Source organism: Zonotrichia leucophrys, chromosome 3, assembly GCF_028769735.1.
Source record: "Zonotrichia leucophrys gambelii isolate GWCS_2022_RI chromosome 3, RI_Zleu_2.0, whole genome shotgun sequence".
NCBI lineage: Eukaryota > Metazoa > Chordata > Aves > Passeriformes > Passerellidae > Zonotrichia > Zonotrichia leucophrys.
Genome location: NC_088172.1, coordinates 112,438,425 through 112,462,401, shown reverse-complemented (window position 1 = coordinate 112,462,401; position 23,977 = coordinate 112,438,425). Strand labels below are relative to the sequence as shown.

The window sequence follows — 23,977 nt, the reverse complement described above, 5'->3', positions numbered from 1 at the left end:
ATCTGCCAGGATCACCTGCCAGGATCACCCCGAGGCAGAGAGAGCTGGAGGCTCCTCACAGCCCCTGAGCGATGGCAGAGGTGACACTGCTTTGTCCCACACTGTCCATGCTGCCCCTCCATGGACCCACACCATGGACAGGACCCAGGGCCTGAACCAGTCAATCCCCACTCAAGCTGTTCCCTCAGGGAGATGGAAGGAGAAGCAGGAGTCCAAACCCAGGAGATGGGGCTTTATTTTGGTGGCTGTTGATGGAAAGGCAAGGCCTCGGCTCCAGCCACAAGCTGGATGCTACTGGCCAGGCTGGGAGCTCTGGAGGCAAAGGCAGCAGGAATTCCCTCCCCCAGCACGGAGCCCCCAGGCCCAGGCTGGCATGGGACGGACGTACCCAACACACAGTGGCTGGTAAGGCACTTGAAATGACTACAAGCCATGAGGCAACCTCCTGCCCCCCTCCCTCCTTTCTTCTTTTTTTCCTTCCTTCCTTTCTTCCCTTCCTGCCCCGGGAGCTTTGGAGATTAACCTATGGAGAATGGGGTGTAGAGGGGAGCTGGGGCCCGGCTGGAGGAGCTGTCGGGGTGTCACCAGGCCACCTCACTGGTGGAACTTCCTGCTGGGGCTGTTGGCGTGGTCCAGCAGGAGCTGGCACGGTGTGAACTGGCTGCCGTACACGGCCTCGTACTTGCGCAGTTTGTCCACGAGCTGCCGGGCGCCGTACGAGTCGGCGAACCTGAAGGGACCTGCGGGGACAGGGACATGGATGTGATGGGGACATGGTGGGGACAGAGCTGGGACAGGGACATGGATGGGACAGGGCTGGGACAGGGACATGGCTGGGACAGGGACATGGCTGGGACAGGGATACAGGGCTGGGACGGGGACACGGCTGTGACAGGGACATGGCGGGGACAGAGCTGTGACAGGGACATGGCTGGGACAGGGACACAGGGCTGGGATGGGACACGGCTGTGACAGGGACATGGCTGGGACAGGGACATGGCAGGGACAGAGCTGTGACAGGGACATGGCTGTGATGGGACAGGGGGGACAGACTGGGACGGGCATGGCTGGACAGGGACATGGATGTGACAGGGACAGGCTGGACGGGACAGGCTGGACAGGGACATGGGGCACGAGCTGTGACAGGGACATGGCTGGGACAGGGACACAGGCTGGATGGGGACATGCGGACAGGACACGGATGTGACAGGGACATGGCAGGGACAGAGCTGGGACAGGGACATGGCTGGGCCAGGAACACATCTGGGACGAGGACAAGGCTGTGATGGGGACACGGCAGGGACAGGGACATGGTGGGGACAGGGACACGGCTGGGATGGGGACATGGTGGGGACATGGCTGGGACAGGGACATGGGGACAGGGCATGGCGGGGACACGGCTGGGACGGGACATGGCTGGGACAGGGACATGGCTGGGACGGGGACATGGCAGGGACAGGACATGGCGGGACGAGGACAGAGCAGAGACAGGGACAGAGCTGGACAGGACATGGCTGCAACGGGACACATGGCTGGACAGGGACACGTGGGACAGGACACATCTGGATGGGATGGGACACAGCAGTGATGGGACACGGCGGGGACGGAGACAGAGCTGTGACAGGACACAACATGGGACAGGGACATGCTGCGATGGGGACACGGTGGGACACACGGCTGGGACAGGGACACATCTGGGACAGGGACACAGCTGTGACAGGGACATGGCTGGGACAGGGACATGGCTGGGACAGGGACATGGCTGGGACAGGGGCATGGCAGGAACACAGATACAGCAGGGACAGGGACACAGCAGGGACAGGGAAGAGGAAGCACCAAGGTGCCCGGAAGAGTCCCAGCACCCAGAAGCAACGGCTTTGTCCCATTCATCCTTCTCCACAAGAGACCCCCCAGTGTCTCATCAGGGACTCTGCTCCCTGCTCACCTGAGCTGGGGAGGGCTGGGGACAGGCTGGGACATGGATAATCACGGAATCATGGATGGTTTTGGTGGGAAGGCATCTCAAATCCCATCCATTCCCACCCTGCCAAGTCTCACCCCCTCCCACCGTCCCAGGCTACTCCAAGCCCCAGTGTCCAGCCTGGCCTTGGGCACTGCCAGGGATCCAGGGGCAGCCACAGCTGCTCTGGGCACCCTGTGCCAGGGCCTGCCCACCCTGCCAGGGAAGAATCCCTTCCCAATATCCTGTCCAACCACGGGAAGCCATTCCCCATTGTCCTGTCCCTCAGGCCTTTGTAAGCAGTCCCTTGGGGCTGCTCCCTCAGTTCTGAACATGGCTCAAGGAGGGAAAGCACCAGGCACGTGGCAGAAGCACCACCTCAGGTCCAAGAGCCCTTGGTGAACTTCAGCAGCAGTGTCAAGAGACAGCATCAGAATCATGGACTTATTTAGGGTGGAAAAGCCCTTTGGGACTACTGAGTCCAAACATTCCTCAGCAGTGCCAAGACTACCACTGCCCCATGTCCCCAAGTGCCCAGAGCTTTTAAATCCCTTTTTAAATGGAGAGTTTACAGCTGTGCCAGGGCTGGACAGCCTGGAATTACTCCCAGTATCCAACCTACACCCTCTGTGATGCAGCTTGAGGCCATTTCCTCAAGCTGCAGCTCAAAGCTGGCCTTGCCACGAGGCTGCAGCCCATGGGGAGCTCTGGAGCCCAAAGCTCAGCCCAGAGCACTCACCTCCCAGGCAGGGGGGGAAGCCCAGGCCGAACACAGCCCCGATGTCCCCCTCCACGGGGTTGCTGAGGATGCCCTCCTGCAGGCACATGGCGGCCTCGTTGACAAACCGTGTCACCAGGCGCATCTGGATGTCCTCGTCGGAGCAGCTGTGGGACAGAGGCCGTGAGAGCTGGGCAGGGACAGCACACAGAGGGGACACAGAGCCAGGCCAGGGGTGGGAATGGCCTCCCTGGGATGTCCCAGTCCATGTGAGGATCAGGGCTAAGCCCTGGGAGTGTCCTGAAGCAGGCACTAAGAACCAGGGAATGGCTGAGATTGGAAGGGACCACTGGGGCTCCTCTAGTGCAGGGTTTCCTGGAGCATGGAACCCAGGATTGTGGCCAGATGGATTTGGAATAAAAGTAAGGGCTTGATCAGCCTCTGTGTTCAGCCATGTCATGGAATCACAGAATGGTTTGGGTGGAAGGGACCTCAAAGCCCATCCAGTGCCACCCCTGCCATGGCAGGAACACCTTCCATTATCCCAGGTTGCTTCAAGCCCCAGGGGATTCAGGGGCAGCCACAGCTGCTCTGCCCACCCTGTGCCAGGGCCTGCCCACCCTCACAGGGAACAATTCCCAATTCCCAATATCCCATCCAGCCCTGCCCTCTGGCAGTGGGAGCCATTCCCTGGCTCCTGTCCCTCCATCCCTGTCCCCAGTCCCTCTGCAGCTCTCCTGGAGCCCCTTCAGGCCCTGCCAGGGGCTCTGAGCTCTCTCTGGATCCTTCTCCCATCCAGGTGAGCACCCCCAGCTCTCCCAGCCTGGCTCCATATCCCTCAATGCCACCTGGTGCCCCTCGTGCTGCTGCTCAGAGCACAGGGAGCTGGGCAGAGCAGGAGCCCCAGCCCTCCCTCACACACAGGTACTCACACATCAGGATTTGCTGGCACCCTGAACTTTTCCAAGATCTCATCCATGCCAGAATTGAGACTCCTGTTCTTCACTCCCTCCTGGTACACGTAGAAGCCTTTCCCTGCCTTGCGACCTGCAGGGATCACAGCAGCCAAGTCAGCTCCTGCACGTGTCCTGTTTCCTTCTCACACCTTGGACCTTGTTTTGTGCCTGCTGTTCCTGCTCCTGGACAGATCCTCCCAGCACTCTGCACTCAGAGCACTGTCACAGACATCTTTTATGAAAAATCCTTTCCTTAGGATTTTTCCTCCTGAGAAGCTGAGAGGCCTCAGGAACAAAATGTGAACAATGATTATCTGCTGCTGTGGAATGCAACAGGTGCATCTGGGATTGGATGTTGGGTCCCATGTTGGATGTTTGTAATTAATGGCCAATCACAGTCAGGTGGCTTGGACAGAAAGTCTGAGACAGAGCATTTGTTATTCCTTCTTATTCTATTCTTAGCCAGCCTTCTGAGGAAATCCTTTCTTCTATTCTTTTAGTACAGTTTTAATGTAATATATATAATAAAATAATAAATCAGCCTTCTGAAACATGGAGTCAGATCCTCATCTCTTCCCTCAACCAAAACCCCCTGTGAACACCATCACAGAGCACAGATCTGCTGCCTCAGCAGGGGCACAGGGAAGGGACCTTGGCAAGAAGCTGCTGCTGTGCCAGGCCCTTTCTCTGGTTCCACAGGACCAACAGCAGCACTGCCTCTGTGGGAGGGATTCCTGCCCCATTCCCAGAGCTGTTCTCCCCCTGCTGTTGCCTTCCCCGGAGCAGAGGGGACGCCCTTTAGCTGAGAACACCTCAGCAGCTCACCTAAGAAGCCTTTCTGCACCATGAGCTTGAAGAGGTCGATGCTGCCCCCTCCGAAGCGCTGCCCAAAGGCCTTGCCCAGGTCCTCGGCCACGTGGGTGGCCACGTCCACGCCCACCTCGTCAATCAGCGTGGCCGCTCCCACCGGGAAGCCGAAGGCCGTGGAGATGGCATCCACTTTCTTCGGGTCAATGCCCTCCTGCAGGAGAGGAGATGAAACCGTGAGATCTCGGGGTGAGGTGGGGCAGAGAGCCCAGCCCTGCAAACAGGGGCCAAGAGCAGGCTGGGGACAGCCACAAACCCAGGGCTGGTGACACACATCCTCTCCTGCCCACACCCAGGCTGAGCCCACCCCTGCCCTTTCCATGATTATTTGGGGAACGCTCACCTGGAGAACTCGGACCACCTCGGACAGCATTGGCCCCAGGCACCTGGTGGTGTAGAATCCAGGCCCATCCTGGGAAAAGCAGTGCAGGGAGGCAGGTGAGATCTTGGCAGCACCACAACTGTGGCTCACAGCCCAGGCTGCACTTCAGACCCCCCAAACCCCATCTCCTACACTATGGTACTGACTGCTAGAATAGGTTTGGGGTTTTTTTTTCCCTGTAGAGCTCAGCAGTATTTGCAGGCTTCCATGAACTTACTCCCTGCAAGTTCCCATCCCAGTGTTTTTATTTGAATTAGTGCCTGCAGGTGCAGAGCAGGCTGCTGCTGCACCAAACCCAACAGGCTGGTGAGGAAAAGGGTGCTCAGCACAAGGGAAACCAGCATAAACCAGTTGTTCCACCTCTGCTGGTCCCACAAAGTGAGGAAGCAGCAGATGAGCTGCAAACTGCCCTGCAGGGAGGCAGCTGAGTGGGGATGAGGCTCAGGGAAGCAGCTCTGTGGCCCCACTGGTGTTTGGAGATGCCCAGAGCACTTTCTGACAAGCCAGTTTCCCCAGCACTACAGGAAAGACATGCTCAGCATTCTGGCAACCTCAGAAATCAGGAAAAAGACAGGGACACTTTCCTCTGTCCCAGGTTGCTCCAAGCCCTGTCCAATGGACAATTCCAGGAATGGGGCAGCCACAGCTCCTCTGGGCAACCCGTGCCAGGGCCTCCCCAGCCTCACAGGGAAGAATTTCTCCCTAATATCCAATCTAAATCCACTTTTCCATGTATTCCTGCCCCTCTCCCCCAAGATTTAAGCCAGGCAGAGGAGTTGCTGCTCACTGACCCTCTGTCCTTGCAGCCTGCCAGGGAGCTGAGGTGGTGACAGCCCTGTGCTGTCTGGGATGCCCTGGAAGCTGTGTGGGACAGCAGTGCCAGCTCCTCGTGCTGGCCCTGCACGTGTGCCTGCTGCCTTTCCATGCCTGCCCTGAAGGACATGTGAGGATCACCTGGGCACTTGCCCCTTTCTGACTTGCCTTTTCACTTCTCAGAGGAGCAGGCAATGTGTCCACAGACATGTTTCACCCTCCCCTCAGTGCACAAACCCTTTTATTTATTACCCAGCCCCAGCAGGGTCCCCTCACCTTCACCACGATGACCACTTTGCCCTGTTTGAGGCCAACATCAACAGCACAAGCAGCTGTGTCCTGGGAGGTTTTCTCTGTGGTGATGATTTCCAGCAGCTGCATCTTGTCAACAGGGGAGAAGTAGTGCATCCCAATCACCTGGCAGAGAGAGGAGCTGGGTTCAGAGGGATTCTGGCTCCCAGAGCAATCAGCTGGGTGAGCTGAGTGCAGAGGGAAGGCCCTGAGCACACTCTGTACCCCTTTATGACAGTTCTTCAATTCCCTTCTCTCCTTGGTTTTCCAAGGAGAGAAAACCAAGGACACAGCACATGCCCAGGAGCTCCTGCCTTTGAGGATAAAGGTACAATTTTTACAGGACCACTTCAGTCAAATCTGCCTGGGAAATGAGGGGCATGGTGTGACCTGGAGGGACACCAGAGCTGGCAGTGCAGCCCCACCCAGTCTGCTGGGCTCAGGGAGTCCTTGCAAGCTGCCTGTGAATGTCTGTGGTGAGGAAATGAATTTAAGGATGAAAAGGCTTCTATCCAGGAACTCATTAGAGAGGGAAGTGCAGCCTTCCCCCGGGAACAGCGTTTAAGTGCAGATTATCTCAGTGTGCCTCCCTGTGTGAGTGTGACCATGCCATCAGCGTGTCACCTTCATGCCTCCTGGCAGCCACACTTGGCACCAAGCCCTGGGTAAGTCACAGGCACCTTGCTGAGTTGCAGGCTGCAAAACTAATTAAAGAAAATGTGCTAATTAGTTAACTGACTTCCTATGAGTTTCCCCCTAAGAGTCATTGTACAGGCAATTTAAACAGCAAGAGGATGTAATTTGTAAGGATGAACAAATGAGGCTCAGTTGGCAATTTGGATGCAACAGAAGTCCCACAGCAAATGAGGAAGAGGCTCAGCAGGGTGACAGGAACCTCCAGCAGGTCACCTCACCCTCACAGGCACCACAGGTACCCCTGGCAGGGCAGTAGGATCAGTGCTCCTGCTCAGATGGACTGAGGCTGCAAAAGCCCTGCAAGGTCACTGAGTCCCAGCTGTGCCCAATGCCCACCTTGTCACCAGCCCAGAGCACTGAGTGCCACATCCAGGAATTCCCTGGACACCTGCAGGGATGGGCACTCCAAACCTCCCTGAGCAGCCTGTTCCAATGCCTGACTACTCTTTACAGAAAGAAATTCCTCCTGATATCCAAGCTGAACCTGCCCTGGAACAGCTTGAGGCCATTTCTTCTCATCCTGTCCCTGCTCCCTGGGAGCAGAACCCAAACCCCACCTGGCTCCAACCTTCCACAGCTTCTCTGCCCCCAACACTTTCTGATGTGTGCTGCCCTGCCCCACCAACATCACCCTTGGGGTGAATCCACCTTCTCCTCCTCACCTGCCCCCAAGCTCTTTGCTCAAAGCTGGCCCTGGGAGCAGAGGATGAGCTGTGCCATGTCCTGAGGAGGGAGCAGAAGGTCTCCAAAGCAAAGCCACCTCACTGAGGACAGCTCTGTGCAGGGCACGTGGCCTTGGGGACTCACCTTATCAGGCCTCTTGCTGGCAGCAGCAATCTGGCTGATGGGGAGGGCAGAGGTGTTACTGGCGAAGATACAGTGAGTAGGGATCACCTGGAGGGGACAAGGGACACACAGAGTGAGCAGGGATCACCTGGAGGGGACAAAGGACAGTGAGCAGGGATCACCTGGAGGGGACAAGGGACAGTGAGCAGAGATCACCTGGAGGGGACAAGGGACAGTGAGTAGGGATCACCTGGAGGGGACAAGGGACACACAGAGTGAGCAGGGATCACCTGGAGGGGACAAAGGACAAGGGACACACACAGTGAGCAGGGATCACCTGGAGGGGACAAGGGACACACACAGTGAGCAGGGATCACCTGGAGGGGACAAGGGACACACAGAGTGAGCAGGGATCACCTGGAGGGGACAAGGGACACACACAGTGAGCAGGGATCACCTGGAGGGGACAAGGGACACACACAGAGTGAGCAGGGATCACCTGGAGGGGACAAGGGACAGTGAGCAGGGATCACCTGGAGGGGACAAGGGACACACAGTGAACAGGGATCACCTGGAGGGGACAAAGGACAAGGGACACACACAGTGAGTACGGATCACCTGGAGGGGACAAGGGACAGTGAGCAGGGATCACCTGGAGGGGACAAGGGACACACAGAGTGAGCAGGGATCACCTGGAGGGGACAAGGGACACACACAGTGAGCAGGGATCACCTGGAGGGGACAAAGGACAAGGGACACACACAGTGAGCAGGGATCACCTGGAGGGGACAAGGGACACACAGAGTGAGCAGGGATCACCTGGAGGGGACAAGGGACAGTGAGCAGGGATCACCTGGAGGGGACAAAGTACAAGGGACACACAGAGTGAGCAGGGATCACCTGGAGGGGACAAGGGACACACAGAGTGAGCAGGGATCACCTGGAGGGGACAAGGGACACACACAGTGAGCAGGGATCACCTGGAGGGGACAAGGGACACACACAGTGAGCAGACATCACCTGGGAATGGGACAAGGGACAGTGAGCAGAGATCACCTGGAGGGGACAAGGGACACACAGAGTGAGTAGGGATCACCTGGAGGGGACAAGGGACACACACAGTGAGCAGAGATCACCTGGAGGGGACAAGGGACAGTGAGCAGGGATCACCTGGGATGGGGACAAAGGACAAGGGACACACACAGTGAGTAGGGATCACCTGGAGAGGACAAGGGACACACACAGTGAGCAGGGATCACCTGGAGGGGACAAAGGACAAGGGACACACACAGAGTGAGCAGGGATCACCTGGGATGGGGACAAGGGACAGTGAGCAGGGATCACCTGGAGGGGACAAAGTACAAGGGACACACAGAGTGAGCAGGGATCACCTGGGATGGGGACAAGGGACACACAGAGTGAGCAGGGATCACCTGGGATGGGGACAAGGGACACACACAGTGAGCAGGGATCACCTGGAGGGGACAAAGGACACACACAGTGAGCAGGGATCACCTGGAGGGGACAAAGGACACACACAGTGAGCAGGGATCACCTGGAGGGGACAAAGGACACACACAGTGAGTAGAGATCACCTGGAGGGGACAAGGGACACACAGAGTGAGTAGGGATCACCTGGAGGGGACAAGGGACACACACAGTGAGCAGGGATCACCTAGAGGGGACAAAGGACACACACAGTGAGCAGGGATCACCTGGGATGGGGACAAGGGACAGTGAGCAGGGATCACCTGGAGGGGACAAGGACACACAGAGTGAGCAGGGATCACCTGGAGGGCACAAAGGACAAGGACACACAGAGTGAGCAGGGATCACCTGGGATGGGGACAAGGGACACACACAGTGAGCAGGGATCACCTGGAGGGGACAAGGGACACACACAGTGAGTAGGGATCACCTGGAGGGGACAAGGGACACACACAGTGAGCAGGGATCACCTGGAGGGGACAAGGGGCTGTGGCAGCACACAGGACCGTGCAGAGCCCTGGGAGATCAGGGAGCCCTGGCTAACGAGGCAAACTGGGTTTGCTCATTAGAAATTAATTGGAAAGCTGTAGCTCAAGTCAGCCAGCTCTGATTTGCCTGAACTCTCCCAGGTCTGCAATATCAGTCCCAGAGCTCCCATGTTTCTGGGAGGCCTCTGCAGCCACAGAGACACTGCAGGGAACACCCCTTTCCCTCAGTGTGCCCTTGGATAGAACAGAGGGACAGCCAGTGAAGGACTGCAAGGTGTGGAGACACCCAAGGACATCACTGTCACATCAGTGTGCTCAGACAAATGGAAGCTTTTCTGGAGCACTTTTTTATGTCCCATTCAGCCACCAATTCCTTAACTGAGCAGGGAGTGTCCCCAGTGAACAGAAAGGCTGCTCTGGATGCTCATCCATGTCCTGGTGTAGCTGATGTGTACCCAGACCCAAGTGCAGCACAAAGGGCAGGGGACAAACCCAACAGCACAGCCCAGGACCCTCCACCAGCCAGGGCCCCCACCCAGGGGCTGCTCAGGACTGATACTCACAGCCTCCACCTCCTTCAGCACTTTGTGTTTGACACTGATGTCCTCAAACACGGCCTCAATGACCATGTCTGCCTTCTCAAAGCCCTTGTAGTCCAGCTGGCCCATCAGGTTGCTGAGGATGGAGTCCCTCTCAAACGATGTCAGGCTCTTCTTCTTCACCTTGCCGTTCAGCCTAGGGAGGGACAGCTCTGTCACAGCTCCTGAGTGTGCCAGCCAGGCTGCTGGAGGTGCACCATGGGAATCCCTCCTGTCTCCCCCCAAAACTCCATCTCTGACCCTGCAGGACTGTCACTCTGTGCTGTGACCCCTCCTTCCACCTGGGAACAGGAGAGTTCTGTTCCCACAGCTCAGCTGAAGGTCAGTCACTGACATTCCTGATGACACACAGCTCAGTACTATTAGTGCAGAGCCAGGAGAACATGGAAATAAACCCAGAAAGAAAACCCTGGAATGCCTTCCCTGCCTTTAGGCAGCCAGGATCACTCTTTCCTTAGCTCTAGAAGTTACTGCTGAATCTTAGATCTCTACCACAGCAATATCCCAGCACACTGCATAGGACAACATTAAAATAAAGCTTTTCTGTGACATCCAGTGGCTCCTCCAGCAGAACAGCAGTGTCAGGAGCTGCTGATGCTGACAGCACAGGAGAACTATGACTAAACCCAGCCCAGTGGCACCAGAGCAAACCCCCTGAACTCACATACCCCTTGTAGACCTGCTGCTGGCCTCTGTCCAGACCCTTCTGTGCCGTGTCCTTCAGAATGGTCTTGATGCCCTTATCCACGGAAACCTGGGCGATGCCAGCTCCCATCAGCCCTGCTCCCAGCACTGCCAGAGTCCTGCAGGGAAGGAACAAGGGGACACCTTCAACATGGACAGGGAGAACTCCCATCACTGCTGGCAGAGTCACACAGCTCCTGTCATCCACCCAGGCACCACCTGAGTGAGGCCACACAGCAGTGAGGCCTCCAAACTGCAGTGGGTCAGGCTCTGGAGGCTGGAAACTGCTCTGATCACAGCTCTGCAGCTCACTCAGTCCCAGGAGCCTTTCAGAGACCCCCAACTGCTCCTTCAGGCATCCCACACTGGCACTTACTTGACCTCTTTCTGAGGATGCCCAAACTTGTTCTTCTTGCAGTGCACCTGCCCGTGGTAGAGCCCCATCAGGGCCTTGGATTCCTTGGTCACTGCAAGTTGGCCAAAGCTCTGCAAGAAAGGCAAGAAGGAAGAAGAGGTGTTGGCATTAAACAGCTTTCTCTCTCTTTTATGCCAGCACACAAAAACATGGCAAGGGGGAGACAGGCCCTGTGTGACTGCACAGGTGAGCAACCTGGATAGAAAAGGGACAAGGGCCCAGGTCACCTCTGAGGAGAGGCAGCTTCTGGGCTCAGCACAGCCCAGCCTGCACCACCTCCTCCTCCCCAACAGCACAAGGATGTGGAGCTGCTGGAGAGAGCCCAGAGGAGGCCATGGAGATGCTACAGGGGCTGGAGCCAGGCTGGGAGAGCTGGGGGTGCTCACCTGGATGGGAGAAGGATCCAGGGAGAGCTCAGAGCCCCTGCAGGGCCTGAAGGGGCTCCAGGAGAGCTGCAGAGGGACTGGGGACAGGGATGGAGGGACAGACCCAGGGAATGGCTCCCAGTGCCAGAGGGCAGGGCTGGATGGGATATTGGGAATGAGGAATTGTTCCCTGGCAGGGTGGGCAGGCCCTGGCACAGGGTGCCCACCCTGGACCCCTGGCAGTGCCCAAGGCCAGGCTGGACATTGGGACTTGGAGCCACCTGGGATAGGGGAAGGTGTCTCTGCCATGGCAGGGGTGGCACTGGATGGGCTTTAAGGTCCCTTCCACCCAAATCATTCTGGGATTTGATGATTTCAGTTCCTCAGGACTAGACTTAGGTTTGAAATTTGAAGGAAAGGACTGGACTTCCCTGACATGAGACCCTTCCTCCCCCACATACATCCCACATTAATTGGGGCCCCTGTTCCCACAGATCCAGGTGGAAGCACTCTGTCCTCAGGCTTTGACAAAAATCCTTACAAACAGGTCAGTTCTATCTGACAGCAGCAGCCTGATCCTATTTCCAGAGGATCACAGGCAATAAAATCTAAGGCCTGCATAACCTCCCAGCACTCAGCAGGAATGTTCTGAGGAACACAAAGCATAAGCACACACAAAACAAAAGTTGTCTGAGCCAAGTCTGCTAAGAAAAAGCAGGGAATGAGGTTTGGAGCAGGCTGCACCTTCCTCCACCACTGTCCTGCCAGTTAAAAATACCCAAAACAAAGCCTGGAAGAGAATCTGCAAACTCCTGTCCTGGGGGAGAGAGTGAGGCAGTAAAAAAGCCACAACACTGACACTTATTATTCTTCAGGGGTTCTGGGAAGATCTCCATCCTGCTGCTGTTCTGGGGAAAAAAACCCATTCATTCTTTGCTGCAAGGAACAGAGTATCCCAAGGCTTTTATTCAGCACCAGCCCAAACGTGGCTGGAATGCACAACCAGCAGCGATGGGGCACCGCTAAGGTGGCAGCCACAGCTCTGACCAAGCCTTGGCACCAGAAGGCAGCAAAAAGAGTTACAAAGCACATCAGGGAAGTGGGAGGTGGATGGATTTCATCAGCATTTAAGGGACAATGACCTTGGGGACGACCCAAATACAGAGATAATCAGATGGACACGTGGGGTGCTGGGGATTCAATCCTGCAGAGCTGGCAGTGCCCAGCTAAGCTCACCTGTGACTCTGTGCACAGCCAGAATTGCCACTGTGGCACCAGAGATAACAAATTTGCACAAGTGTGGCAAAACAAGGACCAGTGAGGAAAAAATAATTAGGGACAGGTTGCTTATTATGGCAGAGAAATGAGGATGGTTAAGGGAAACAAAGACTCTGTGGTGTGTGGGGAAGAAATGGGATAAAGCAGGGAAGACACTTGCCTGCTCCAGCCTTGGATCTGCCCACCACAGTCTGGCCTACACCCTCAATTAAACTCTAATCCAGTTCTCCCTGTGTCCCAGCAAAGCTCAAGCAGGTCTGGATGGTGTTTAGGACATGAGGCTCCCCCATCCCTGCAAGTGCCCAAGGCCAGGCTGGATGGGGCCTGGAGCAGCCTGGGGTAGGGGAAGGTGTCCTGCCCAAGGCAGGGGGAGGATGGGATAGGCAGCAGGCTGTGATGAACCTTTGGTGGGGTAAACACAGATCCTGAGCACACCTGATACCTTGGGTTTTTAAGTTTTTCTGTTCTGTTTTGGTGTACAGCTTTTAGCTTTGTATTAAGTGTCACTGGGATCTTTTCACAGGGTAGTGAAGACAAAACAATCCTGTTCCAACTGGAGATTCAAGGACAATCTCTTCAAACTTCAGGCCCAAAGCATGAACAACACGAAAAGAGGAGGGCAGGCAAGCAGGCAAGGAGGATGAAACTTCATCATTTGAAGCTATTAATTGGGCAGTTAACTCCTATATGCAAATGGACAAAAACTTATAAAAGTGTGACCAAGCTCTCTTTTGCTCCCATCTTGGAGCCATCTGGGTACTGCCTTGGAAGGCACTTCAATAAATATCCTCTTTATTCCTCTTAACTCTGTCTGGCCTCTGTTCCAGCTCCTTAAAGCTCCACACCAGGACCTGATCCCTGCCAGCATCTCCTCTCCTTACCTGGGATTCAATGAGGTATCCAGCATCTCTCCCCTGATCCAGACCAGTTTTTACAACCTAATCCAAAAGCAGAAAAGACACAGCACAGTTCAGTCATGCTGCAAACACATATTTTAACAGGATTCCCTGTTGTCTCCAGGATTCCCAAATTTCAAGGCACATTTCAGACTCCCTGAGTCCTGTCCCTGCTGCTCTGTGTCACCCTGTTCTTCTAGCACAGGACAGGTGAGGAGTTAACCACCAGGTTCATTTTTAGCCATTCCCTGTGGTTTTAGGGACTGTGCTCCTGTAATGTCACTGCTCTCAAATCATTCACAGGTTTTAGAGGAGTCTGGGCAACAACTTCCATAGTGAAAAGTCATTCTACAATAAGGATTCATTCACAGAGTGAGTGTAACAGGATGTGTGTGTAACATAAATCCTTTTATGTAATAAAGTAAAAGCTAAAGTATTAATGTTAATACTCTATATATACTATGGATGTAGTTAGTGCTGTGAAAATCATAGCAATTTCTATTTTTATGGTGTCTAACAGGTCTCCTGAACTCTTCAGAGACTGTACAGAAAACCTGGCAAAACTGCAGCTGAAAGTCTCATGGACAAAATATTCCAGCTAAGCCTTCCCTCAGCTGGGATTCTGCTCTACCCCTCATTGGTACCAACACCCATGAACTGGTGATCATATTTTGGGCAGTGATTTTGAATTCTACCCCACAGCCAGCACTCCTCAGGACTGATCTCTGATCATATTTTGGGCAGTGATTCTGAGTTCTACCCCACAGCCAGCACTCCTCAGGACTGATCTCTGATCATATTTTGGGCAGTGATTCTGAGTTCTACCCCACAGCCAGCACTCCTCAGGACTGATCTCTGTGAGGATCAGGATGTTGGCTTGACTCAGAGGAAGGATCACCTTCCCTCTGCCTGTCCCACATTTTCCCAAGATCCTGCAGCCCCTCCCACCTGGCAGGGGAGTTACCTCGATGATCTTCAGAGGAGCAGGGTAGAGCCCTTTGGTTTGCTTTTGAACTTTGCTCTCCACTGTCTTGTAAACTTGCTGCCTGACGAAGGGAAGAGCCATGGCATAGTCTGTGAGCCCTGCAAGGTGGGACAGAACAGGGGTCAGCACAGTGCTGTGCCTGCCAGGATGGTAAAGGAACACAAATGTGAGTATCTGCACTAGAAACATGCACCTGAAACCCAGGCAGCAGGGGCTGCTCAGAGGGTTTCTGGATTGTTCCATGGACAAGTCTCATTGAGGGCTGAAGTGTCCTAACACAACCTGAGCCCTGGGAAGCAGAATTCCTACAGATGTCCCCATTTCTGGGCTGTGCTGTCAAGGATCAGCATGGAGCAGTCCCTTGTACCTCTTCCCACCTGAGTTTGCCAGCTTGGTACAGAACTTGCCACCAGAACTTTGCAGATGGACAATCCCTGGAGGAACCTGCTGCCTCCCACTCCTTAGGGCCTGCCTGCCTTCCAGCAACCTCAGGAGCCACCAGCCCAGATCTGCAGGGCAATGTTCTCTCTACCACCCCACATTACTCAAGAGATGATTCCAATGTGAAATAATTTCATTTTGAAATGGAATTAAGTAGGAGCATGAACACATCCTGGAGAAGCCAAGCTGGATTACACTCACTGCTGTCCCTTGGGATTTCTCCATGCTGACTTACTCTGCATGAGCCCTTTGGATCTCTTGGCAGACACAGTCTTGTTGGCCAGACCCCTGGCAAAGCCAATGGCCACCTCCTCCAGGTACTCGATTGTCCTTGCTTCAGGAGCCTTCAGTCCTGGCCCTGGGGAGAGCAGAGAACACAGCACAGGTTATCCCTGAGGGATGAGGGTGCAGGGAAACCAGGAGCAGACACAAAGTGATGAAACTTTGGATGCAGGGAACCAGGAGCAGAGACAATGTGATGAACCTTTGGATGCAGGGAAACCAGGAGCAGACACAACATGATGGGCCTTTGGATGCAGGGAAACCAGGAGCAGACAGAATGTGATGAACCTTTGGATGCAGGGAACCAGGAGCAGACACAAAATGATGGGCCTTTGGATGCAGGGAAACCAGGAGCAGACACAAAGTGATGAAACTTTGGATGCAGGGAAACCAGGAGCAGAGACAATGTGATGGGCCTTTGGATGCAGGGAAACCAGGAGCAGACACAAAGTGATGAACCTTTGGATGCAGGGAAACCAGGAGCAGACACAAAGTGATGGGCCTTTGGATGCAGGAAACCAGGAGCAGACACAAAGTGATGAACCTTTGGATGCAGGGAAACCAGGAGCAGACACAAAGTGATGAACCTTTGGATGCAGGGAAACCAGGAGCAGACACAAAGTGATGAACCTTTGGATGCAGGGAACCAGGAGCAGACAGAATGTGATGAACCTTTGGATGCAGGGAAACCAGGAGCAGACAGAATGTGATGAACCTTTGGATGCAGGGAAACCAGGAGCAGACACAAAGTGATGAACCTTTGGATGCAGGGAAACCAGGAGCAGACACAACATGATGGGCCTTTGAACTGCTCCCACTCCATTCCCTGCTCCTGTTTGGCTTTTCTGGGTTATGACCAACAGGGGGAAGGCTCAGAAGGGATCATATGAGGGCTCCAAGGGATTTACACAGAGGGCATTGTGCAGAAAAGCTGGAATGCCAGCTGCCTGTGGGAGCAGGGACAACTTACATCCAACTCTGCAGTCAGACCAGGGACCTTCAGGACACCTCCATGACCTCTCTGCAGGTGCCCTCAGCTCCTGACCATCTTTTTGCCACTTGTGCCCTTTATTCCTCAAAGCTTCCCCTTGACATGACTGCAGGCACCCAGAATCCTGAGGGAGCTGAGGTTTTCTGCCTCCCCTGCCTCTCCTCTGTGTGTGTGCCACCATGCTGTGCCAACACTGAGCTGTTAAACACACAGCCAGCATTGTGGAAATCTCTGTACTGGAGTCAATGTCCAACCAACCCCAACCTTTGAACTCAGTGCACAAAACCTCCCTCTGGCTTTAGCTCTGTAACACCTGGCCTAACTTAAAGCTGTCCCACAATGAAGCAAGCCACCACAAAACCAGTTTTAGCAGCTTCTGAGGGTGGGTTGCACAATTTCCAAGCGCAGGAATCCTCATTTCCAGACAATTGTATCATCAGGACAGGAGGACACAGCACAGGGCTGATCAGGCAGCTGTGAGATGCTGCCAGAGGCAAACTGTGAGTCATTAATGACAGAGCAGGGCCTGGTGAAGCTGCACAGAGTCACCAAGCAGACCCTGGAGCTAAATGTGCAACCTGGGGCTGAACAAACCTGGGGAAATTACAACCCTGCAGCTGGGCAGGGCCATTCCCCTTCACCCAAACTGCTCCAAACACACCCAGACACTGCAGAGCCCTCAGAGCTAAGGAAACACCCCGACAGAGGAGACAGGTAAAATCCAAATCAGAAACTCCCTCCTGTTTCATCTCCCACTATTCTCCTCCTCCACAAAAGGCTGAAGTCTTTCAACTGTAAGGTTTTAATCCTAGAAACTCAGAATTTTTTGGTTGGGAAGGGGATGTTAAAGGTCATATAATCCTCTCCTGCCATGGAAAGGACACCTTCCACTGTCCCAGGGTGTCCCAATTGTTCCATGTCCCAATGTTCAGCCTGGCCTTGGGCACTGCCAGGGATCCAGGGTGGGCACCCTGTGCCAGGGCCTGCCCACCCTGCCAGGGAACAATTCCCAATTCCCAATATCCCATCCAGCCCTGCCCTCTGGCACTGGGAGCCATTCCCTGGCTCCTGTCCCTCCATCCCTGTCCCCAGTCCCTCTGCAGCTCTCCTGGAGCCCCTTTAGGGGCTCTGAGCTCTCCCTGGATCCTCTCCAGGTGAGCACCCCCAGCTCTCCCAGCCTGGCTCCAGCCCTTGGAGCTGCTCTGTGGCCTCTTTGTTTCACCTCTTTGTGACACAACCTGAAGGTTTTCACCCCAGCAGCTGCTCCCTGCTCAGGGAGCCTCTCAGCAAGGAGGAGATAAAGCAGCACAAACACTCTGACAGCTCAGGGAAGCTCCCTGTGGAAGTTTCCCTGGCAGAATGTCAGAGCCAGTCCAAGGAAAAACAAGCCAAACAAAACACAATTGATTTTACAGGCAGCAGACAAAATATAGCTCAGAGCTGCTGCATAATCTACATTTCAGCAATGCCCAGGGGGTTTTAGAGAATTCACTGGAAAAACCCAAGAGCAATTGGGAGTTCAGAGCTCAGACTTCACCAGCCTCTAAATTCTCTTTTTCTCTTTTCACCATTCCAGGCTGAGACCTTCAGCTTGATAACTTGATATGCTACAAGATGTCAATCCCTGATTTCCAGTAGCTTGGATACATTAACAAGAGCTGGATTCTGATACTCCAGCTGAAGAAAATTGCTGTTTGTTTCAGAGTCTGAGCTGTGAGAACCATTCACACTGAGTGGCTGACCCCACATGTGTGGGTTTGCTTTACCTGCAGTTAATTCCCAGTGTTTTGCTGTCTCCTAACCCAGGAGCTGTGCACTCCCATCTGCTTTCTTTTATAAATGGCACATGCCAGAGCTGGATTCAGGGAATGCTGCAGAGCTCCCTGCTGAAGGAGAACTGACTGCATGCCCTGAAATTGATGGTGTGTGTCTCCCTGCAAGCTTTCTGTCATCAGTTAAAGCATCACCCCAGGCAGAGCTGCTTCCCCACAGACAGAGTGAACAGGAGCCCTCCTGGCACTGGCTGCTGTTTGGATAACAAGGAACACATCCAATGTTTGCATGTCATTTGTATTTCTGTGTTCCTCCTACGTGCTTCTCTGGGCTGAGCCAGGATTCCCAGCAGCTCCTCAGAAAGCTCACGTTTCCTTTTAGCAAACTGGGCTAATTGTGGCTATAAACAGCCACATTTGCTAACTCTTAAAAAACAATTCACTTCTAAGCAAGGATCAAGTGGGAAAGTTTATCCAGGCAATTTTAACTCCAGCCTGAGGACCATGGATCTGTTTTAGAGGAATGAGTACAGCTAAAGATAAGCTGAGGATATCTGGGTATCCTGGGCTGATCCCCCAGTGTGGGCAGCAGGAAAGGGGGGATTCTACCCCTGTGCCCCCTGTGCCCAGGTGAGAGCCCACCTGCAGAGCTGCCCCAGCCCTGGGCAGCAGCACAAGCACCTGGAGCTGCTGCAGAGAGCCCAGAGGAGGCTCCAAGGTGATCGGAGGGATGGAGCAGCTCTGCTGTAGGAAAGGCTGCGAGAATTGGGATTGTTCAGCCTGGAGAAGGGAAAGCTCTGGGGTGACCCAACGGCAGCACCTGGAGGGGCTGGCAGGAGGGATGGAGATGGGGACAGGAGGGACAGACCCAGGGAATGGCTCCCAGTGCCAGAGGGCAGGGCTGGATGGGATCTTGGCAATGAGGAATTGTTCCCTGGCAGGGTGGGCAGGCCCTGGCACAGGGTGCCCATCTGGATCCCTGGCAGTGCCCAAGGCCAGGTTGGACATTGGGGTTTGGAACAGTCTGGGACAGTGAGAGGTGTCCCTGGCCCTGCCATGGATGAGCTTTAAGGTCCCTTCCAACCCAGAACATCCCATGACCCAGCTGAGCACTGGCCTGTGGGACAGCATGGACACCAGGGCTTCCCTGGCACTGCTCAGGGTGGGCAGCAGCAGCTTTTTATTAATTTTATTTCCTTCAGCACCACCAGTGTGTTCTGGCTATGCTGTGCCTGAGGAAACCATGCTCAGCACCCTCCAACTCCATGGCAGTGCCAGCTGCAGCAGTGGCTTCCATTCTAACTCCTGAGAGGGGCTGCTGGCTCCTCCTGGGAGGCTCTGGAGGGTTTGGTCCTCAAACTCCTCCATTTCCACCTTCCAAGAAAGCTGCCCTGGTGAAAGAACTCTGGGAGCAAGACATGATTCAGCAACACCTGGAATCCTGCAGTTTGCAGGGAATTTCTCCCCCCAGCTGGCAATTCTGAGTGCCCAAGCCATGGGGGCTGCAGCTGCAGCTCCTGTCAGGGATTCCCATCTGCAGGCTGCAGAAACACAGCCATCACTCATCCACTGTCCTTCCATTAGGGCTGCAATCTGTCCTCTGACATGATACATGAGTAATGTGGGCTCTTATCTGGGTAATTAGCTTAAGGAGGAGAGCCAGCAGGCCTGCCCTCCATGCTGACCTCTCCTGTTCACTCAGCTTCTGCAGCAGCCTCACATTTCAAGGCCCCTGTGCTTGTAAGGTTGGAACAGGGATTTCTGCTCCCTTGCAGAGCAGGACAAAACCTCTCCGTGTATTTTGGTGAGGAGAGAGGTTCCCTGACAGGCAGCAGCACATCAAGGAACTGAGGAACCCCATGTCTGACCTAGTGGTTCCACCAGCTGGTCAACCAGCCCCATCTTCTTGGCTCTGTCTGCACGGATGTTCCTCCCAGTCAGCATCATGTCAAAGGCAGCAGGAAGTCCCACCTAGAAAGGGCAGAAAGAAGATTTCAGAGTGGGAGTTTGCCAGGCAGAAAGGGCTGTGGGGTTAAGTTTTCCTCTTACTCACCATCTTTGGCAGCCTCTGAGTACCCCCTGCTCCGGGCAGGAGACCCAGCAACACTTCAGGTGTTCCCAGGACTGTTTTCCTGTCCTTTGTTGCTACTCTGTAGTGACAGGCAATGGCAACCTTCAAATGGAAGAGACAAGGAAAGGTTTTCCTGGGAAAGAAGAACCAGGCCCCCATCACACAGCTCTCTCCCACACACTGCCTCAGCTCTCCTCATCCCCCTGCCCCAGTTCCTTCACCAAGTGCCCAAATTCCCTCTGTGCTCCCTGATGGCTTCTGGGGGATGACAGCCAGCAGGAGTGGCATCAGGCCATGAGAATCCCCCCTTTCCTGCTGCCCACACTGGGGGATCAGCCCAGGATACCCAGATATCCTCAGCTTATCTTTAGCTGTATTCATTCCTCTAAAACAGATCCATGGTTCTCAGGCTGGAGTTAGAATGGCCTGGATGAACTTTCCCACTTGATCCTTGCTTAGAAGTGAATTTTTTTAAAGAGTTAGCAAATGTGGCTGTTTATAGCCACAATTAGCTCAGGTTGCTGAGATGAACATCAAACTCTCTGATTTTTAATCTCACCTAGACCATCAAGGGCTTAATTAATTCACTAATTCACCAAGATCACAGTCCCATCTACAGATGATTCCTGGTTTATCCCTGGACTGCCAAGATGAGTCAACACAGTGGGTGTAAAAAAAGCATTGAGAAATCAGCACAAACTGAAGAGACTCCTTTCCAAGATTACACTGCTTTAGTAACAACTCTGCTCCAGGAATCAGCAGAGCCTTGCTGTTTACAAAACCCTGGATGGGGATTACAAGGCAGAAGATGCAGGCAAGGTGCTGGAGTGGAGCTGCAGGCAGGGTGGAGCCTGGCTGGTCCCCACACTCAGCCCCACAAAGAATGGAAGTTGCTGGGATACAAGGCTCCCTTCATCTGAAAAGCAGCAATTTCCAGGCTGAACTCTGCCAGCAGCATTGATGCAGACCCAGTGCCTGCTGGAAACAGCCAGTTTTCCCTTGGACACTCATCTCAATATTAGCCTGGCCCACACAGGTGCAGATTTGATTTGCTCCCTTTCCACAGCAGCAGCAGAACTCGCATGGCAGAGCCCTGAAGCACAAGCAAGCCATTAACTCGCCACAAACTCATTTACATGATGTAATGAGCCCTCATCAGCTCCCAAACTCATCCCACAGCACCAGTCCTGCCTGCATCGTCTGGGGAAGCAGAGAAGCAGCAGTGTCAGCTCCCCCTCCTGCTGGGAGCCCCAGCATTGCCCAGTACCTCCAGCCCTCCTCCCAGGCAGCTGCCACTGATGGCAGCAACCACAGGCTTTGGAGACTGCTCAATCTTTTCCAGCATCTTCTGTCCATCCTGAGAGAGCTGAGTCACTTCCTGAGCAGTCTTGCAGGCCTCAAGCATGCTGAGGGGAGGAGAGAGGTGGATGAGGATGGGAAAAACATTTTTTGTCAGTTTTCCTGACAAAACAGCAGGAAAATGAGAGATTTTGATGAGTTTGTCCCTGTTTTCCTACAATCTCCAGTGGCTGACAGGCAGGCAAGAGCTGTTTAGGCCCCAGTTTTGGATCAGACAACACAGGGAGACTAACTGAACCCAGCAGGGCCAGGCCCTGCATGCTGACACGGGGTTTTCCTGAATGGGATCCCTTGTGCCAGGGCTCTGGAAGCCTTTGGGAGAGCAGGAAGGGTCGTAGGAAGCCTCAAAGCATTTGCCAGGAAGGGCAGAGGAAAGAGCCCAGAATCACTCCAAGAGGAGCAGATGGCTCTGATGCCACACTGCCAATTAGAGCCTCCCTGTGCTAATTATTCTCCTGGAGGTTCCCAGCCTTTGCCAGGCAGGAGTGATTTGGGATGCTGGAGGTGCTGAGGCCAGGAGACACCTCTTAACCACAGCCTGGCCTTTGCTCTGCTCACCTCCTTCCCTCCTGAACAGGGAGTGAGCATCTGTCCCTGGACAAAGCCAGCCAAAAATGTAACAAGGTTTTGGAGGGTCTATTCTTAATTTACTTTCTTTCCTCAGAGCATTCTGGCTTTTAAAATCTTTAAACAATTATTCTGTCCTGTCAGTGTCAGCACAAGGAGCCAATGGCATTCCAGGGCCCAGTGGGCACCCACAGGATCATCCCACAGCCTGGAAAAGTTACCCAGGCAGCTGGGAGGCTGCTCAGCACAGGGCAGAGTGCCAAACCCTGCCCAAAGCAGGGGCCAGGCTGGAAGGCTGCCAGGCACTCCAACCCAGCTCAAACGAGTCCTGCATGTGAATGATCCCCTCTTGTTGTGCCCAAGGACAATGCCCAGCCCAGAGCCAGGCTGGGTTTCCTTGGCTGCAGGAAGGAGTGACCAAGTGCCACAGCCAGGAGGGGTTTAGGGACCCACCACCTCCCTCTTTGCTCAGATCCTCACTTCAATTCAGCAACTCTGAAATCCTGAGCACGGGGATTTCATTCCCAGCCTGTGCCTCACCCCAGGAAGGTTTCAGGGACAGCTCCAGCAGCTCCTGAAGCCCAGTGCTTACTTGAGATCCGCTCCAGCAATGAAGGAGCCTGGCTTGGAGGAGATGAGCACGGCGCTCCTCACGGTCTCGTTGGCCCAGATCTCGTTCATGACGTCGGTGAACTCTGCACTCAGCTGCTTGGACAGGGTGTTCACCTGGGGGCAGAGCAGCAGCTCAGCAGGAGCTCACCTGGAGCCCACACCTGCTGCAAGTTAATTCAGCCCTGCCCTAGTGCTGAGTCTGTGAGGGTTTCCAGGACAGGTGAGAGATGAGAATCCCAGTGTTGAATTTGTGAGGGTTTCCAGGACAAGGTGAGAGATGAGAATCCTAGTGTTGAGTTTGTGAGGGTCTCAAGGACAAGGTGAGAGATGAGAATCCTAGTGTTGAATTTGTGAGGGTCTCAAGGACAGGTGAGAGATGAGAATCCTAGTGTTGAATTTGTGAGGGTCTCAAGGACAAGGTGTGAGATGACAATCCTAGTGTTGAGTTTGTGAGGGTCTCAAGGACAAGGTGAGAGATGAGAATCCTAGTGTTGAGTTTGTGAGGGTTTCCAGGACAGGTGAGAGATGAGAATCCCAGTGTTGAGTTTGTGAGGGTTTCCAGGACAAGGTGAGAGATGAGAATCCCAGTGTTGAATTTGTGAGGGTCTCAAGGACAAGGTGAGAGATGAGAATCCTAGTGTTGAGTTTGTGAGGGTTTCCAGGACAGGTGAGAGATGAGAATCCTAGTGTTGAGTTTGTGAGGGTCTCAAGGACAGGTGAGAGATGAGAATCCTAGTGTTGAGTTTGTGAGGGTTTCCAGGACAGGTGAGAGATGAGAATCCTAGTGTTGAGTTTGTGAGGGTTTCCAGGACAGGTGAGAGATGAGAATCCTAGTGTTGAGTTTGTGAGGGTTTCCAGGACAGGTGAGAGATGAGAATCCTAGTGTTGAGTTTGTGAGGGTCTCAAGGACAGGTGAGAGATGAGAATCCTAGTGTTGAATTTGTGAGGGTTTCCAGGACATGGTGAGAGATGAGAATCCTAGTGTTGAGTTTGTGAGGGTCTCAAGGACAGGTGAGAGATGAGAATCCTAGTGTTGAATTTGTGAGGGTTTCCAGGACAGGTGAGAGATGAGAATCTGACTCTATGTTCTCAGAAGGCTGATTTATTATTGTATCATATCATAGAATGCTATACTAAAACTACACTAAAGAAAGAGAAGGATACAGACAGAAGGCTTAACAAGAATGAATAATTAAAATTTTGTCACTGACTTTT

The 23,977-nt window shown here is 54.0% G+C and overlaps 1 protein-coding gene across 1 annotated transcript in view; it reads right to left on the bottom strand.

The window, feature by feature from the left end:
• Nucleotides 1–217: 217 nt before the first annotated feature.
• The window catches only part of HADHA (hydroxyacyl-CoA dehydrogenase trifunctional multienzyme complex subunit alpha), a 31,389-nt gene continuing 7,629 nt past the window's right edge, over nucleotides 218–23,977 (bottom strand). The window contains exons 4-20 of the mRNA XM_064709994.1: nucleotides 22,743–22,876; nucleotides 21,492–21,630; nucleotides 20,207–20,326; nucleotides 20,022–20,124; nucleotides 15,344–15,466; nucleotides 14,647–14,765; nucleotides 13,668–13,724; nucleotides 11,105–11,214; nucleotides 10,713–10,847; nucleotides 10,009–10,180; nucleotides 7,491–7,577; nucleotides 5,973–6,113; nucleotides 4,845–4,913; nucleotides 4,460–4,655; nucleotides 3,611–3,725; nucleotides 2,700–2,845; nucleotides 218–740 (exon numbers count right to left, since the gene is read on the bottom strand). Coding sequence (XP_064566064.1) covers nucleotides 595–740; nucleotides 2,700–2,845; nucleotides 3,611–3,725; nucleotides 4,460–4,655; nucleotides 4,845–4,913; nucleotides 5,973–6,113; nucleotides 7,491–7,577; nucleotides 10,009–10,180; nucleotides 10,713–10,847; nucleotides 11,105–11,214; nucleotides 13,668–13,724; nucleotides 14,647–14,765; nucleotides 15,344–15,466; nucleotides 20,022–20,124; nucleotides 20,207–20,326; nucleotides 21,492–21,630; nucleotides 22,743–22,876 — 2,112 coding nt within the window. The 3' untranslated portion in view covers nucleotides 218–594. The remainder of the gene's footprint in view (nucleotides 741–2,699; nucleotides 2,846–3,610; nucleotides 3,726–4,459; nucleotides 4,656–4,844; nucleotides 4,914–5,972; nucleotides 6,114–7,490; nucleotides 7,578–10,008; nucleotides 10,181–10,712; nucleotides 10,848–11,104; nucleotides 11,215–13,667; nucleotides 13,725–14,646; nucleotides 14,766–15,343; nucleotides 15,467–20,021; nucleotides 20,125–20,206; nucleotides 20,327–21,491; nucleotides 21,631–22,742; nucleotides 22,877–23,977) is intronic.